We start from the raw sequence: 16836 nt of genomic DNA on the forward strand, positions 1-16836 counted from the left end.
CAACTATGGTAGAAAATGGTATAAATTTATCCATTGTTTAACTTTTTATTAGTAAGGCCGCTAGTTTGCATCCAATTCAAATACGACTCGACTGACAAATTTTCACTATCAGAAATATGAAACTTTATCGAGGATAATATTATGCTATGTACCTACTTTTTACGTCAGGTTAAGCTAAAACAAAGGCTAGTCAAACCACTCAAAAGTTGATACATATAGAAAAGAAATAAAAGAACACACGTTTAAAAATCCAACATTTATTAAATTTTTGTACAATTTACACATAACACAGGTATTCATTACAAAATACACGAACAGTGCACTTAAGCTTCACTTAAAGACATTAAATATATCGTGTCAAAAATCGAAAGTTAACCATCTCATAAAAATATTTTCAATAGCACTTTATATCATACAAACTTACATACACCACCCATCATAAGATTCGTGTAATAATAATTATGTGAAAGTATAAATTTTATTACTTTCAATTATTGCGAACTTATTTATAAAACATAAAACATATTTTGCAAAATATATTCAACTGCTTTTGTAAGTCCCGCAATTTTAACAGTAATCTGTCAACATTTGTGGCGGGAAATAGGGAATACAGATTAAAAAACCCACAACATGACAAATGTCATTATGACATTTCAAATCAAAAATAATAAAGTGAATAAGTCTTTACTGTGTCTTTATTTAATGTCTAATGAATTTATTGGAATAATTGTGACGATTAATTAATTATAATATCATAAAAAATATATAAATGATGATAATACATAATTTGTATATAATTTCACGTGGGTATGGATTAAATATAATAATAATACAATTGAAGCTAATACATAGTGAATAAGAATTTATACAAATACTGGTGTTTATGAAATTTATCTACAATCTATAACTATCTAAAGATATACCATGTGTAAAAAATGGAATAGTTTAGAATTTATGGTAAAAAAAGGATATAGTCTAAGACGTTTAGAAATGAGGAAAATTTGGCTTTTATAAAATTATGTTATATTTTATGAATTAGAAATATTAGCTAAATTTTATCACAACACAAATTTTAAAGGCTTGTAAAATGTAACTGCAGCGTCTTTCAGACTTATTTGCTTAATATAAAATATTTAGGCAAAATGAATGTTTCACAGCGAGAGGTATTTTAACGAATCGTACAGACAGCAAATATAAAATACGAACCGAACCTTCGTTGCTGTCGGTACAGATAAAAAACATCGTCAAAAATTCCAACACACACAACCGAGTAAATTAAAATTTGTATATTGCATATAAAACGTGTTTACAACAAAACACGACGTCTGTTTTGCACATCTTACTTTTTATAGTGGGTGCAAAAAATTTACAAAAAACTGTGGAATAGCCTTATGAATACAAAATCACTGGATGCACCAAGTCTTCAATTGAATGTTTTAAACAATGATTTAAACGCTTCATGTAGATTTTATAAATGCATAAAGCTTGGTGCACAGTTGACATAAGGCGCGGTGCACACTAGGCGGCAGGCGCGGCGGTTATTTTGTTCATCACCGTAGTGTAGGCGAGCCCCAACGCCCAGGACACCTCGTGGCCGTTCACCTTTTTGAACAACTGGAAAAGAAAAATAAGAATTAGATTGCTTATTCCTTCATTTTTTCACATGTATACAATTCCATTTATAACATAGAGCACGTTAGATTTTAGCATGAAGGAGGTTTTTTTATTTCGTTTTTTCGTACCTACATAAAGGTTTGCCGTTTGGTATGTGTCGTGCATACACGCAGGCCCACGGTTGCTATACATTACTGTTTTATGACATACTAGCTTTCCACCCGCAGCTTCGCCCGCGCTGTCAAAGAAAAACCCGCATAGTTCCCGTTCCCGTGGGATTTCCGGGATAAAACCTATCCTATTTCCCGGGGTAAAAAGTAGCCTATGTCCTTTCTCGGGTAACAAAATATCTCTATACCAAATTTCATACAAATTGGTTCAGTAGTTAGGGCGTGATTGAGTTGTAACAGACAGACAGACAGAGTTACTTTCGCATTTATAATAATATTAAGTATGGATTTGAAGTGAAAACTTCTTTAGCCGTACCGTACGATAATTATCGTACAAATACGATAATTTTGTGCCTTAGTTTCACTTTTACCGTGGTTTCATAAAACCACACAACATCTTTTTTGTAATTTTTTCCACGTTTTTTCCGTATTCCCAACCATATTCCCCCTTCCCCCACTCACCGACACAGACTCATCATCCTTCATGGTATACGCGTCATGAAGCAGCGCCACGATGTACGTCAGGTCGACGCAGGCCCAGGGCTGCTCCACGTTGGACGCGGAGCAGGCGCGCCGAGCAGCGCTGCGGTACGCACCGACAGACACACGACCGCCGGTCATTACGTCTGCGATAATAATAATAAATAAATAAATATTATAGGACATTATTACACAAATCGACCTAAGCAGTAAGCTCAATTAAGGCTTGTGTTGTGGGTACTAGGCGACGATAAATATAATCTTCTTATATATAAAAATGAATCGCAAAATGTGTTGGTAAGCGCATAACTCGAGAACGGCTGAACCGATTTCGATAATTCTTTTTTTATTATATTCCTTGAAGTACGAGGATGGTTTTTATGTAGAGAAAACGTAAATATGTACCACGGGCGAAGCCGGGGCGGACCGCTAGTATTTAATAAATACATATATAGATAATAACACCCAGACCCAAGAACAAATAATTGAGTTCATCACACAAATATTTGCCCTGACCGGGGATCGAACCCGGGACCGTCGTCTCAGTAGGCAGTTACTTTACCACTGCGCCAACCGCGTCGTCTGTAATTTGGATTATAGTTACAATTATTATGAAGGCTTTTTCTAAATTGGTTGGAATAATAGAAAATGCTCGGTTAAACTATATTATGTAATAGTAGTCGAGCTTTATGGATGATGAATAAATTGAAATTAAAAATGCAAGGTTTAATTTCAATGAGGAAATTATAAAAGGGCTTAAAGGCCGGCATCACACTGATAATGTCCTTGGTATTGTTGATGCGTTTGGACGACGGTGTAAACTTACCATCATGTAATGCGTATTTTTTGCCTCCTCTTACTAAATATTTAATCATATCTTGCTAAATATGAAAAAAACCGCTCTTTCCACGCTACACCGTAGTACAGCGCTACATTCGTAGCTCATAGCAGCGACGTTGCAGCTTTGAACCGTAGCACCCGCCCCAGCGCTACACACGCACCGTAGCACCGCCCCAGCGCTACGCACATGCACCGTAGCACCCGCCCCAGCGCTACACACGCACCGTAGCACCGCCCCAGCGCTACGCACATGCACCGTAGCACCCGCCCCAGCGCTACACACGCACCGTAGCACCGCCCCAGCGCTACACACGCACCGTAGCACCCGCCCCAGCGCTACACACGCACCGTAGCACCCGCCCCAGCGCTACGCACATGCACCGTAGCACCCGCCCCAGCGCTACACACGCACCGTAGCACCCGCCCCAGCGCTACACACGCACCGTAGCGCCCGCCCCAGCGCTACACACGCACCGTAGCACCCGCCCCAGCGCTACACACGCACCGTAGCACCGCCCCAGCGCTACGCACATGCACCGTAGCACCCGCCCCAGCGCTACACACGCACCGTAGCACCCGCCCCAGCGCTACACACGCACCGTAGCGCCCGCCCCAGCGCTACACACGCACCGTAGCACCCGCCCCAGCGCTACACTCGCACCGTAGCACCCGCCCCAGCGCTGCACACACACCGTAGCGCCCGCCCCAGCGCTACACTCACCGATGAGCCCCGCGTCCGCTGCTACGTCGTAGAAGTAGCTCATAGCGGCGACGTTGCCGCGCGGTGCCCGCGGCGCGCGGTCCAGCGTGCGCGCGATGTAGCGCGACACGAGCGACGCGCAGCGGGAGTATACTGCTTCCCGCTTCATGCCGTCGGGACGGGGAGCACCGCTGGAGTGACAAATAAGACAAAAATATGAAAAACTTAACTTTATACTTTATTTGTTTGTACACAAAAAGAACACATACAATCTGATATGATTGAAAAAAATCGTGTGATGATAGTTTTTTTTTCTAATTATTCTACTTAACGTTTTAACATGATTAATAACGTTTAACGCAAAAAAAATAACAAAAAATTCAACGTCAATATAGAAAAGGAAAAAGCGATGTACACTAAGGTATATTTAAGAATCAATGTATTTTTAACTCGTATATTATTGTTAAAATACAAAACCATCCAATGAGGTAGAAATAACAAACAAACACAAATCATAAATTTTATCTACTAAAAATAACCCATACCTAATGCTATACTGCCTATTGGCATATATCCACTTCTCCTTTTGCACGATAGGGTCGACGCACACTGACACAAACTCATCGGTATCATTGTCACCTGCTTCCAACTTGAACACACCGTGTCTAGCGGCTAGGAGACCGAGCTTGAGGAAACTGAAAAAAAAATTGATTGTCTGTAAAGTCGGTTTACTGACGATAGTTGAACGTGACAACGTCTTAAGGCCGATTGTGCTTCTTTATCGCTCGTTCCGCGCTCTCGTTTGCACTTCAAGCCTTACATGGAACGCCTCAGAGCGAGGTAACGCCGCATGAGTCATGTTTTTTCGTGCGTGCAGCCGGCTCTATCGAATTAAGACGTTGTCACGTCAAAAAATGTTTTGTGAACATACTGTATAGTGTATAACCGATAACGCTGTAGTAAACGTCAGTTATGTATTTTAATACAGAAAAATGTTTTATGAACATACTGTATAGTATAACGCTGTCAACGGCCGTTGTGTATACTGTATATCAATATAGTGCGGTAAATTTTTTATTTTAGATCGAGTTGGTACTGAAAAAATGTTAAGAGTACTTTTATGTACTTACTGTATAGTATAGTAAGCAATACACTGTATACTAATATGGCTTTGTCCTTTTCATTGAGTTTAACTGGAAAAATGCTTGTTCTATTTATAACCATTTCATTGATTTTATATAATTTATTACAGAATTTAAGTTATATTCAAGTTGTTATTTTTTATTTCTACAAAAATGTTTTAAAATATGCATAATAATAGCCGGCTTTTTTTTACTACGCTATTTACACACCACATTTTTGGTCAATACCAAAAAAATTCTAAAAGTAATCACCTATGAGTGTACAGGCTGATGTTTTCACCAACCAGCACTACAAACTGATCATTAAGCGTTGTGATACAAAAAAAAGACGGGTTGCACTCCGGGAGTGCCGGCAGAAGTGAAAACTTGATTATTAACGTTGAGCATGTTTGATATCCATCCGTCTTACGCTTTTTCGATCAGGTCACGTGTCCTGACGCGAGTTTAAGATTTTATACCCATTACAGAAAAAGGGCTCAACGCCGCTAAAGAAGTTTTCACTTCAAAAAATCACAAAAATCACATATTATATCCTCACCTATGAGTATACAGGGTGATGTTTTCCCCAGCGGGCACTACAAACTGATCGCCCGGCGCGTACTGTTTCCTGTCAGATTCTTGTAGTTGATAAGTTATCTGTGTGGACCCACCGCCGAGATCCATGGCCGCCATTGTTTCACCGCCGATTAGATCTGGAATAAAATAACGTAAGTATTTAATAAGGGCGCAATTTGAGGATACCTACATCTAAAAATAAAGCAATTTTTTAGTAAAAGTCGAATTGGAAGCCAAATATCTTAGTAATATATGGCCAATCGAAGAACAAAAGTAGTAAACAAAATAACTATTTTTATAAATAGCTAGCTTTCCGCCCGCGGCTTCGCCAGCGTTTTCAAAGAAAAACCCGCATAGTTCCCGTTCCCGTGGGATTTCCGGGATAAAACCTATCCTATATGTTAATCCAAGTTACCCTCTATATGTGTGCCAAATTTCATTGTAATCGGTCCAGTAGTTTATGCGTGAAAACCATATATACATACATACATTCATACATAATTACAAACCTTTCCTCTTTATAATATTAGTAATATTAGTATAGATATAGATGAACTACCCTTTAATTTAATAGACTACTAAAATCAAAATAACTATACCTGAAGCATCTGAAAATAACCAATTCAACAATTTTATATTTCTCTGAGTGCAAATTTTTCAAGATTTTTTTTCCATTTAACTACGGTGTATTGCATATTTAATAATTTATTAATTGAACATTCTTTATAAAAATTCTCCACAAATACTCACTGTGTAACAAGTTGACAGTGTACCAGATGAAAATGCCCTCATCTGAACCGTCCATGATCTCAACACCATTGGGACCAACATCGTAACCTAACCTGTAATAAAACTATACTTAAGAAATTTTTCTCTATATTGTAAGCGTAATTTGAAAAAGAAGCAATTTAGTGTAACAGAAAAATCAACACACGATAAACCAAAAATTGTCATGTTTTTAGAAAGAGAGAAGCCATTTCGTCAGGTTCTAATGACATAAAGGTACCCACAAAGATTTTTTGAAGTGAAACTTCTTTATAGGGGTTGGAAAAAAATTTTGTGTAACAGTTTTTCGTTACATGTGACATTTTTCCGTTACGCGCCATTTTTTTCTTATCCCTACCATGCGTGATTCGACGTATTTCTGTAAAGTTGCGTATAGTAAATTATTTTTTAAAAAATTAGGTCATAAAGAAGTTTCACTTCTTACGCACACATTTTTTTATTATTATTATCATATATGCCTAAATTAAAGCCTTTCTGTAACATTCTTCTTTAACTCTGAAACTTTGAATCCCTCCATATTTCACTCACATGGACAATTTTAAAATCCTGATATATCAAAAGGTCCTAAGCCACATGTGTGGCATAAACATCTTACTGTAAAGATCAATTTTCCAAATACTAACAAAAAATTAAGTTATTTTCGAAAAAGGAGCCCACAGATAGAGGAAGGATACAAGTATGTTTGAACCATTTTCCAAATACCCTCTAATACAGTTATTCCCTAAAACTCACTTAGCAATAGCATCAGCGACCTCCTTGATCAACATCTGCGCTTTCATCGCCGGCAACAACCGAAGTCCCGCGGTCGCTCTCACCACGAGTGGTGTGGATTTACGCTTTTCGGGTGGCGTTAGGAATTCTGCTTTCTTTATTAGTTGCACTATTGTTTCTGCGCCCTGGAATGAATATATGGTTCATCATCATCATCACCACCATCATCGCCATCATCAACATCATCATCATCATCATCATCATCATCATCATCATCATCAGCCCATTACGTTCCGTGCTGGGACACGAACATCCCATAAAGTATGTTTTTTTTTATAGAAATAGCCAGGCATTTGACTGCACCATTACCTGATCGTAAGTCTGTAGTGATGCAGTCTATGAAAGGGCATGCCTGCCTAGATAGTTATTGATTACAAGTTATTTATGCCCTACTCCTATCCTTTATTGAATTACTCTCTGTACAACTGTTGTCTGGAAGAAATCGCTATTTAGCGATAAGGCTGTGTGTTACAATGTATACCTAGTAGGTTAAGTCTCAAATTGTAATTTAAGGCCTATTCCCACTAGACCGGTATCGGTGGGTAGCGGTATCCCGATGGCACGCGATTAAATCTCTTACGTAGGATATAATAGAGACTACAATCGAATACCGATCCTAGTATACCGATACCGAAATAAATAAATATATCGTTTCTGAGAATATTATTATTTATTATGATAAACAACATAATCTGTTACAACATCGTTTTCAAGAACTGCATTATCGTAACATCATTCTAAGAAACATTATTATAAACAACAGTACCATCAATTACATAAAAATTCTCAAAAATTATGTAATTATCAATAATATTTTTATCAGCGCCATCGTGAAAATCCATATCACTATGAGCATTATCATCATTAACAACATCATCCCAATTTGTATCATATTAATGCGTGTTTTGTCTGTTAATGTTCGTGTATCTGTCTGTCTGTCTGTCTGTCTGTTACGCTTTCCCGCTTAAACCTCTCAACCGATTTGGATGAAATTTGACAAAGACAATCTTTAGACCCTGAGAAAGAACATAGGCTACCTTTTATCAAAACACCACGCGGGCGAAGCCGCGGGCGAAGCCGCGGGCGGAAGCTAGTACGAAATATAGATTAAATGTTTAAGAAAAACATAAGATTTATACAAAACGTAAAAACCCTATCTAGTCTATAATATAATTCTAGTATTAAATTATTCACAGTTACCTTACCTTCTTAGGATCGTCAACGTACGAGGACAGACCCGGTTTGCTCTCTTCAAAATATTCATCTACTAAGTCCAAATTTGCTTGACCGAATACTGGAATAAATTTTATGATTGTAAGTGAAAATGTGCAGGTTTTATTATTTTTATTATACACGATTGAAAATGATACTTAATTAGAAATTTATCCTTCTAATCGTCGTATCGCATTTTTGAATATTACGTGGTAAAATAAACCCACTTTTATTTTATTGTGCATTTTAATTATTCAAAGAAGGTAGAAATCGTAATTGGATTAATAAATCAGTAATAGCCCCTTCAAAAGTTTTACCTCTATCATCGGTCATCACCAAAAAAGTTCGTAACGTACAATCCCCATGACAAAAATATGCACTTGTGAATTGAAACCACCCACCTGTAAACGGCACCCTAAACTTATACGCCAGGACCCTGGACCCGGAGGAGCCGGCGTCTATGATCACCGCGTGGTGGTACACGCTCTCGTAACCCAGGCTCTTGGCGAGCCCATCGAACCACTGTGTCTGGCCCGCGAAAAGACCTGTAACAATTTATAATCTCTTTATATATAAAAAATTCTCGGACGGCTGAACCGATACTCATGAAACTTTGTGTGCCTATTAGGTAGATCTGAGAAACGGCCAACGTCAAATGTTCAGTTTAATAAATGTGTTTTTATTTTTTAATTCGATTTCGCCTTTATACATTTTCTTTTTCAATTCGCTTTTGCTTAAATTTACATATACATACATCGCCTATTTCATGAAAGATAAGCATAAATAAGTCCTTGTTTCAAATTGATTTTTAAAATAATGTGTAAGTAGTCCATATTCTTTGGCAATTTATTTCCAAAACCAAAAAAATTATATTGCTTCATATACAAAACAAATATTTATATACCTACGTATTGCATATCTATCGATTATAATTGAATATTTCAGGGTCGTCGTATCAATAGAAACTAACAATGAGCTAGCTTTCTATTGCAATTTGTACTTAAATGTTTGTACATATATGCAATTTATTAGATACTCGATATCACAAAGTAATTTAAATTAATATTTAATTATTTCCTAATACTATGTATAAAGAGAGTTTTTATTGTAAGCATTTACCTAAAAGTTTTCTACAATCAAAAAATATTTTAGCACTAGGTTTCCGCCCGCTAGGCCCGCGCAGTCAAAGAAAAAACCGGCCAAGTGCGAGTCGGGCTCGCGCACAAAGGGTTCCGTAGCAGCAAATATAATAAATTACAGTTAAATCAACCTATCTCAAAAACTATAAGAGATACTTTGATCAAACCAAAAATCGTTGAAAGAGTTAATTAGCATGCATCACCTCTATTTTTTTTAGAATTTTATACCCCGTAGTTATAAAAATAGAGGGGGGGGGACATACTTTTTACGACTTTGAGAGCTGATATCTCAAAAACCGTTCACTTTAAGAAAAATGTTTTTTAGAAAACTTTATATCATTTTAAAAGACCTTTCCATTGATACCCCACACGGGTATGTACATCGAAAAAAAAAATTTCATCCCTCAGTTACATGTATGGGGGGCCCCACCCCCAATTCTTTTTTTTACTATTTAGTGTCATATTTTTGTAGCGGTTCATACAACACATATTCCCATCAAATTTCATCACTGTAGTACTTATAGTTTCCGAGTAAATCGGCTGTGACAGACGGACAGACGGACAGACGGACAGACGGACATGACGAAACTATAAGGGTTCCGTTTTTGCCATTTTGGCTACGGAACCCTAAAAACCCGCATAGTTCCCGTTCCCGTGGGATTTCTGGGATTGCGTTATTTTTCCGGGATAAAAAGTAGCCTATGTCCTTTCTCGGGTATCAAAATATCTCCATACCAAATTTTATGAAAATTGGTTCAGTAGTTTAGGCGTGATTGAGTAACAGACAGACAGACAGAGTTACTTTCGCATTTATAATATTAGTATGGATTAGATTACAATATTATTTTGACCGAGAAACAGGCGGATTTTTTTTGTCTCGTATAAGCCGGGGAAAAGCTAATATTATAAATGCGAAAGTTTGTGAGTATATGTGTATGTGTGTGTGTGTGTGTGTGTGTGTGTGTGTGTTTGTTACTCTTTCACGCAAATACTACTTAACCGACTACAATGAAATTTAGCACACATATAGAAGGTAACTTGGATTAACACATAGGCTAGATTTTATCGCGGAAATCCTACGGGAACGGGAACTATGCGGGTTTTTTCCTTTGAAAACGCGGGCGAAGCCGCGGGCGGAAATCTAGTAAATAAATAATTGCTATCACCACAATGTTTTATCTAAATTTAACATACTTTTCTACATTTTTTAATTACAATCTAACAAGTTTTGAATACGCCATAGCTTACATGTAATAGTTTACAAATATAAAGATGTTATTTCAATAACTTCTAGGAAATACAAACTTACAAATTATAAACAAACAACAGAATGTTTTTAAACAAAAGGAGATGGAGAGGAATAATAAATTGGTTGAAATTCACCAATACAAATAATTAAATATCAATACAATTTTCTAGAGGCAAAGGTTATCAAATAGAATTCATATTAATTGTAGCATGATGATAAGACTAATCTATAAAGTAGGTAATCTATAAAGCTACTATTATATCTATTAATTCCGGCCAAGTGTGAGTCCGACAAATATATACATATTTAAACTAGCGGCCCGCCCCGGCTTCGCCCGTGGTACATATGAAAAATAGATGTTGGCCGATTCTCAGACTTACCCGATATGCACAGAAAATTTCACGAGAATCGGTCCACCCGTTTCGGAGGAGTATGCAGACTAACATTGTGACACGAGAATTTTATATATAAGATATCTGAGTGCCAAATATAGGTAATTCAAATACGTTCAGTCGCAAACTTACAAAATTAACACATAAAACATTAATAAGTATGCATTATACTGTCCTAACAAAAAGAACTGTACATCGAGTAAGTAACAAATACAATGGATTATTAATTTTTAATTATGATCGTCATCATTAAATTCTCACTACTTTACTTGCAATTTTACACGTGTATAAATAAATTTCACAACAAAACCTACAAATAAAGATTTTCCCCCCAAATATAGGTATAAACTTCAGGAACTGTTTCCACTTTATTGGATAAATAATATTAGTTCACATTCTAGTACCTCAATGATTATTTCTTAGGAGCTGTATAACTTGAATCTTTATTTATAGAAACGTCCAGTGTTTCTTTATGCAGAACTCTGAAAGTACGTTATATACGATCTCAATCAATTTTGCATACAGTGCAACCTAGTGCATTCAATACTTTAGTTATTTGTGTAAAAAAATATAAGAAAAACATTACATACTAGGCATATGTAACGCTTAAGGAAATAAGCTACTTATACATATGTATATTATAACAGAAAATTAACGTCCACAGAGCATAGAAATTTGAATATGATGACCGTAAAAAATTGATGGATGAAATCAAAATAACAATAGTAAAATAGAAGTAGTTACAAAACTCAAATAACGACGAATTATGTATGGGATAATATTATGATATACGTAAAGTAGAATGAGAAACCACTGCGCTTAATTATACCCTTAAGTACCTTTAAGTACAGAATAATAATAACAGACATAATTGCTGCCAATACTTAAAAAACACAAATTATCGACACGTTTCAAACTCGAAATAATCAAACACTTTATACAGCTGATCATAACATCGGGTAAAACATCAACAAATCGAGTCCAAATTTCCATCAAAACAATGGCTGAATAAATTTCCTCCTGGTCAAATAAAAATCAATTAATTACCTGCAATCAATACAGGCAAGACGCGCACTACGGGGGCCGTCGCGTTCGTCATTTCGGAGCCAACAATCCGAAGCCCGGCTACCTCTGAGAATGTTGCAACGCTACTAACCAGAGAGCCATACGCTATTTCTCACAAACCCTCAGATAAAATGCACCTTATCACCACGACTTATGAGCTATACTGCATAAAGCACGTTATAGATTAAGCCAGGTGCAATTGTCGCAAACCGCACTGAGTGGTTAACGTGATCTTTTTTTGGCCGACCATTGATAAGTTATTAATAAATTCATATTATATTCAAGGTCCGATTCAGAAACTTCCATATTTCATTTCTATAGGGATCAGTTCAATTGAATTAGCTATCACGTCAAAGTCCTTTTCCACAGGACTGCATATAAAAGTTCTGGACTATGGGACGAATGTATCGCAAGGCCGTTCAACCTTTTATTGAAATCTAGTCGAAGTTATTTTTTTAGTATCCTCTCGGGATCGAAACCGTGACATGTTAAATTTTTCGGCCTATCAAGGGATCTCGGAATTAACAGTGTACAAATGTTTTCTAATAATAAATTATGATACCTTAACTTAATACCTTTGAATCGAACGTGACTAACAAGTAATAAGGTCTCTACGAAACTCAACACCTAAACCACATGAGCGACATAAATATGTATCTTACGACTTACAATCCCAATAAATTTCAGCTGTTTTGCGTGTACAAAAACAACCAAGCTATTTTTCTAACTACAAGTTTAACATATTGACTGGCCGGTTGGCTTGGTTGGTAGTGAACCTGCCTTCCAAGTCACTGGTCGTGGGTTCGATTCCCGCCCGGGGCAAATATTTGTGTGATGAACATAGATGTTTGCTCTGTGTCTGGGTGTTAATTATATCTATATAAGTATTTATTTCAAATTATATATGTAAGTATGTTTATCAGCCATCTGTTTTCCATAACACAAGCGAAAGCTTAGTATGGGATCAGATCGTGCCGTGTGTGAAAAGAGTCCCGAAATATTTATTTTATTTAATGTGCAGGATAATATTATGACAATAGTGTTTTTACGATTGCGCAAAACAGAAAGGCGTATTATCCTTACCGAACTAAAAGGCTCTGGCGTGCGATGTGATATTAATTCATTTGTCCCAGTTAGACAAATTATGTCAGCCTTAAGGGGATGATACTAGTTGCTTTCAGTAAAATTTACAATCGTGACAACATATTATACCTTTTAATTTGTCTCGTCTTATCTTTCTATTCAGAAAGAGAAGGACATGACCATGATCTTGGGCGACAACAAAAGATCAAGAATTATTATTGCATCATTGTTCCCTTTTTTTAATGACCATTTGGGAATTTACGCAAAACCCCTTTTTTTGGAAAATCATTTTATTTGTATTTAGCTTATTACTATAGACATAAGGTATAGTTGCAGTGAGGTATTCTTGTCCGAAAAACAAAATGATTCTTCTCTAATAACACCAATTTATTCCTTAAGTTAAAATAGCATAATACCAATGAAATGTAAAAAAACATCATTAAGTATATAAAAGAACAGAAAATTGTTCAATGTGGTTAAGCCTTAAATCAATTTAAGCTTATCAATGTTATTGGTCATAAAACTGTTCAATTTCCAAGATTTTTCAAATAAAACAGTAGTGTGATAGTTACTGGAAGTGTGAAATAGTTTTGTGTACTTCATTCGCGATTTAATTATACATATATAGATATGTTACATGCAGAGGTAAATTATTGAGTTAAAGAAGAAATTCAATGTGGTAAATGCTATATATTGCACGCCTCATAAGCGAAGCGTTGAGGTGGGTACTACTGTCACTTCGCGCAAAACATCTGATTTTTCAAACTTAAAATGTCTTTATGTATCATACATTGCACTTGTAAGATAATACATACACACACATATTAAGAAAAAACACTATTTTTAACGTTCATGATATTTTTGATGTCATTTTTGTTATTTAAACTAGTTAAAAAACAGTTTAAAAAAGTTCTGTCTTGGACGTCCGTGTGTCTGTATGTGCGGATCCTTTTTCTTGTTAACACGATAGCGACCGAAATACTTTACTAATCGAGTCTTTTTTTTTCTCTTACGCTTGAGTATGCTCAGGAATAGAACCCTTTCATTTTTCAGGATCTGATTCGATGTGGTTTAATTGTTATTAAATAAACAAAAATAATAATTAATCCATCAGTCCTCGGAATCACAGACACAATAGAAAATCTATTGTGTCGCGCCCCGATCGGGGCTTACGGTGGTCAATGGGTTAATAAATATTTATTAAAAAAAAATTATGAGGCGTGCACTTTTGGATTTTCCAAATTATTTTATTTATTTTGACGATTCAAAAGTGCTTCTAAAAAAAGTCTATTTGAATTAAATATATATTTTTGAGTTTAAGTTTGAGTTTGAATTGATTATAATATTGCTTCCTAAATGCATACAATATATACTGGCCGAATTGAGAACCTCCTCCTTTTTTTGGAAGTTGGTTAAAAAGAAGTGTCCATTAATGAATGTGATTATAAATAAGGAAAGTAATTATAATAACAAAACTTACCCAGCAAATATGTGCCACATAATGCTAAGACGAGTAGGAATATGAACACCTTCTTGAATCTACGCGGCTGCTTCAGAGATCTTGCCCTTATGTTGATATGTGAACTTGAGGTATCATCTTTTAACTGGAACAAAATTGAAATGTTTAAATAAATAAAAAATGTTGTGTGGTTTTATGAAACCACGGTAAAAGTGAAACTGTTCAAACGGTTCCGAACACTGCTTTGTGTAGCGCATGTCGCGTGACGGTCGGCTGCCGAGCTATACCTAGGTATACCTACTCGGCAGCCGCGATACACGCGACATGCGCTACACAGACCAAAAAGTTTGAGACGATGTAATAAAAGTTTCACTTTAATAAATTAAAAAGTCTTCATCTTGGATTTGAGGTAAGTGCCTTCATTTAAGTGATCAAATGTGTTTACATTTATTTATTTGGAACAAGCAAACCGGGCGAACTCCGTTTCGCCACCAGAGACACCTTTTCTTTGCTATAAACCTCACGGAGCCCGAGACCCTTCCAACAAATTCGAACCCGTGGAAATTGGTTCGTGCTTTCTGGAGTTATAGCGTCAGGAAGGAAAACCCGACTTATTTTTATATAGTAGTAGATTATTAGTTTAGTATTTGATCATAGGTTCTATAAAAAGATAGTCAATAGAGTCACTTCAAAATTTTGCCCATAGAGATGTTCTTTTATATTAAGTTTTTGTGCATTCACACCAAAATCACATGATTACTAATATTGATAGGAATGGATACTTGAATTTGTGAGTTTCTGATGTTGTAAGGACTCTGAATTTACTAAATCCATACTAATATTATAAATGCAAAAGTAACTCTGTCTGTCTGTCTGTTACTCAATCACGCCTAAACTACTGAACCAATTTGCATGAAATTTGGTATGGAGATATTTTGATACCCGAGAAAGGACATAGGCTACCTTTTATTGCGAAATATGTACCACGGGCGAAGCCGGGGCGGACCTCTAGTAAATAATAAAAATTCCTTTACCCATAGTAAGCCACATTTGAGCTTCCCAAATCAATTAAAATGTTCTTATATAATTAACTTATTATGTAATTTTTTGTAATATTAATTTGATGTAATCAACTTATTGTCTCTTATGTAATCTAGAATATCATATCAATAAAATCAGTTTGTGTCAATTGTAATCTAATAATAATTACCCTGAAAGGGCTTGATGGAATTTTATTTTGATTTATTTTCAAAATACATGCCATTCATATACATATATTATTACTAGCGGTCCGCCCCGGCTGCGCCCGTGGTACCTACATGTTTAAACTATCCTATCTCTCAAGTTGGATCGAACTGCACATGGTGTGCGAATTTTATTATAATCGGTTAGGTGGTTTAGGAGTCCATTGAGGACAAACATTGTGACACGAGATTTATATATATTAAGATTATTTACCTCTTAAATAATATTAATAAATCTTTTTGATTTAACGATAATTTTACAATAATTTCCATATAGATTTATCTTATAAAATAACTCAAATAAAGCAAGTTCAAACTGTATGAATATCAAAGATATGTTATCAAACAAACTCGTAGGAAATAGATTGTTTTGTGTTAGATAATTGTGATTTAATCAGTCAGATATAACTACATCTACCATAATTAACATAGCCTGTGTTTGAATAATTATTAACTCAACATAATTCGTTATCTAGACAGGCAGTTCTTAAGGTAAATAAAACTGAAAACATCACTGCATAAATAGCTTGAAGAGTAACGGAATTAATTTAGCGAATACTCCTCTTTTTGCGGCACATAAAAGAAGGATATCTGAATATTATTTATAAATACAATGTTCGAAAAATCTAGTAAGATATTTCTTACCTCTAAATATCTGTACGTACTGAATTTTCCCATAGTGGGTAAACATCACAACCTTGACTATTTATAAATTGATTAATTTGCATACATCTATATTGGCCATTGTAAAAATTAATAAATAAAAGTCTCTGGAGATTTATTTATCGAAACAAAAACATCACGTTCATTCACAAAATCCTACAAAACAATCAGTTTTGTCATTTGTGTGACAGACAAAACCACACTAATTGACGTGAGTCTTGACAAATCACAAGTCAATAGTCATCAATGTCAGCATTTGAATAAAATGTCAA

The 16836-nt window shown here is 35.7% G+C and overlaps 1 protein-coding gene across 1 annotated transcript; it reads right to left on the bottom strand.

Annotated features, from left to right (window-relative positions):
* Positions 1-241: 241 nt before the first annotated feature.
* NTPase (ectonucleoside triphosphate diphosphohydrolase NTPase) lies at positions 242-16763 on the bottom strand. The gene is made up of 11 exons (XM_090114540.1): positions 16547-16763; positions 14679-14802; positions 8672-8815; positions 8264-8352; positions 7020-7183; positions 6252-6343; positions 5485-5638; positions 4350-4499; positions 3826-3995; positions 2247-2410; positions 242-1614 (listed from the first exon to the last, which is right to left on the bottom strand). The coding sequence occupies exons 1-11, from the start codon at positions 16577-16579 to the stop codon at positions 1519-1521; spliced, it is 1380 nt and encodes a 459-aa protein (XP_089970666.1). The 5' UTR covers positions 16580-16763; the 3' UTR covers positions 242-1518.
* Between the last annotated feature and the right edge of the window lie 73 nt (positions 16764-16836).

The sequence above is a fragment of the Colias eurytheme genome, chromosome 21, assembly GCF_061535395.1.
Source record: "Colias eurytheme isolate Ceu_HAF_F1 chromosome 21, ilColEury1 Martin Lab GWU primary, whole genome shotgun sequence".
NCBI lineage: Eukaryota > Metazoa > Arthropoda > Insecta > Lepidoptera > Pieridae > Colias > Colias eurytheme.

Excerpts from the sequence above, each read along its gene's own strand:
- NTPase (XM_090114540.1), bottom strand. The coding sequence starts at position 16,579 with ATGGGAAAATTCAGTACGTACAGATATTTAGAG. Across the intron at positions 2,411-3,825 it reads AGCGGACGCGGGGCTCATCG|ACGTAATGACCGGCGGTCGT; the intron begins GTGAGTGTAGCG and ends TTATTATCGCAG. Across the intron at positions 1,615-2,246 it reads AGGATGATGAGTCTGTGTCG|TTGTTCAAAAAGGTGAACGG; the intron begins GTGAGTGGGGGA and ends TTTCTTTTCCAG.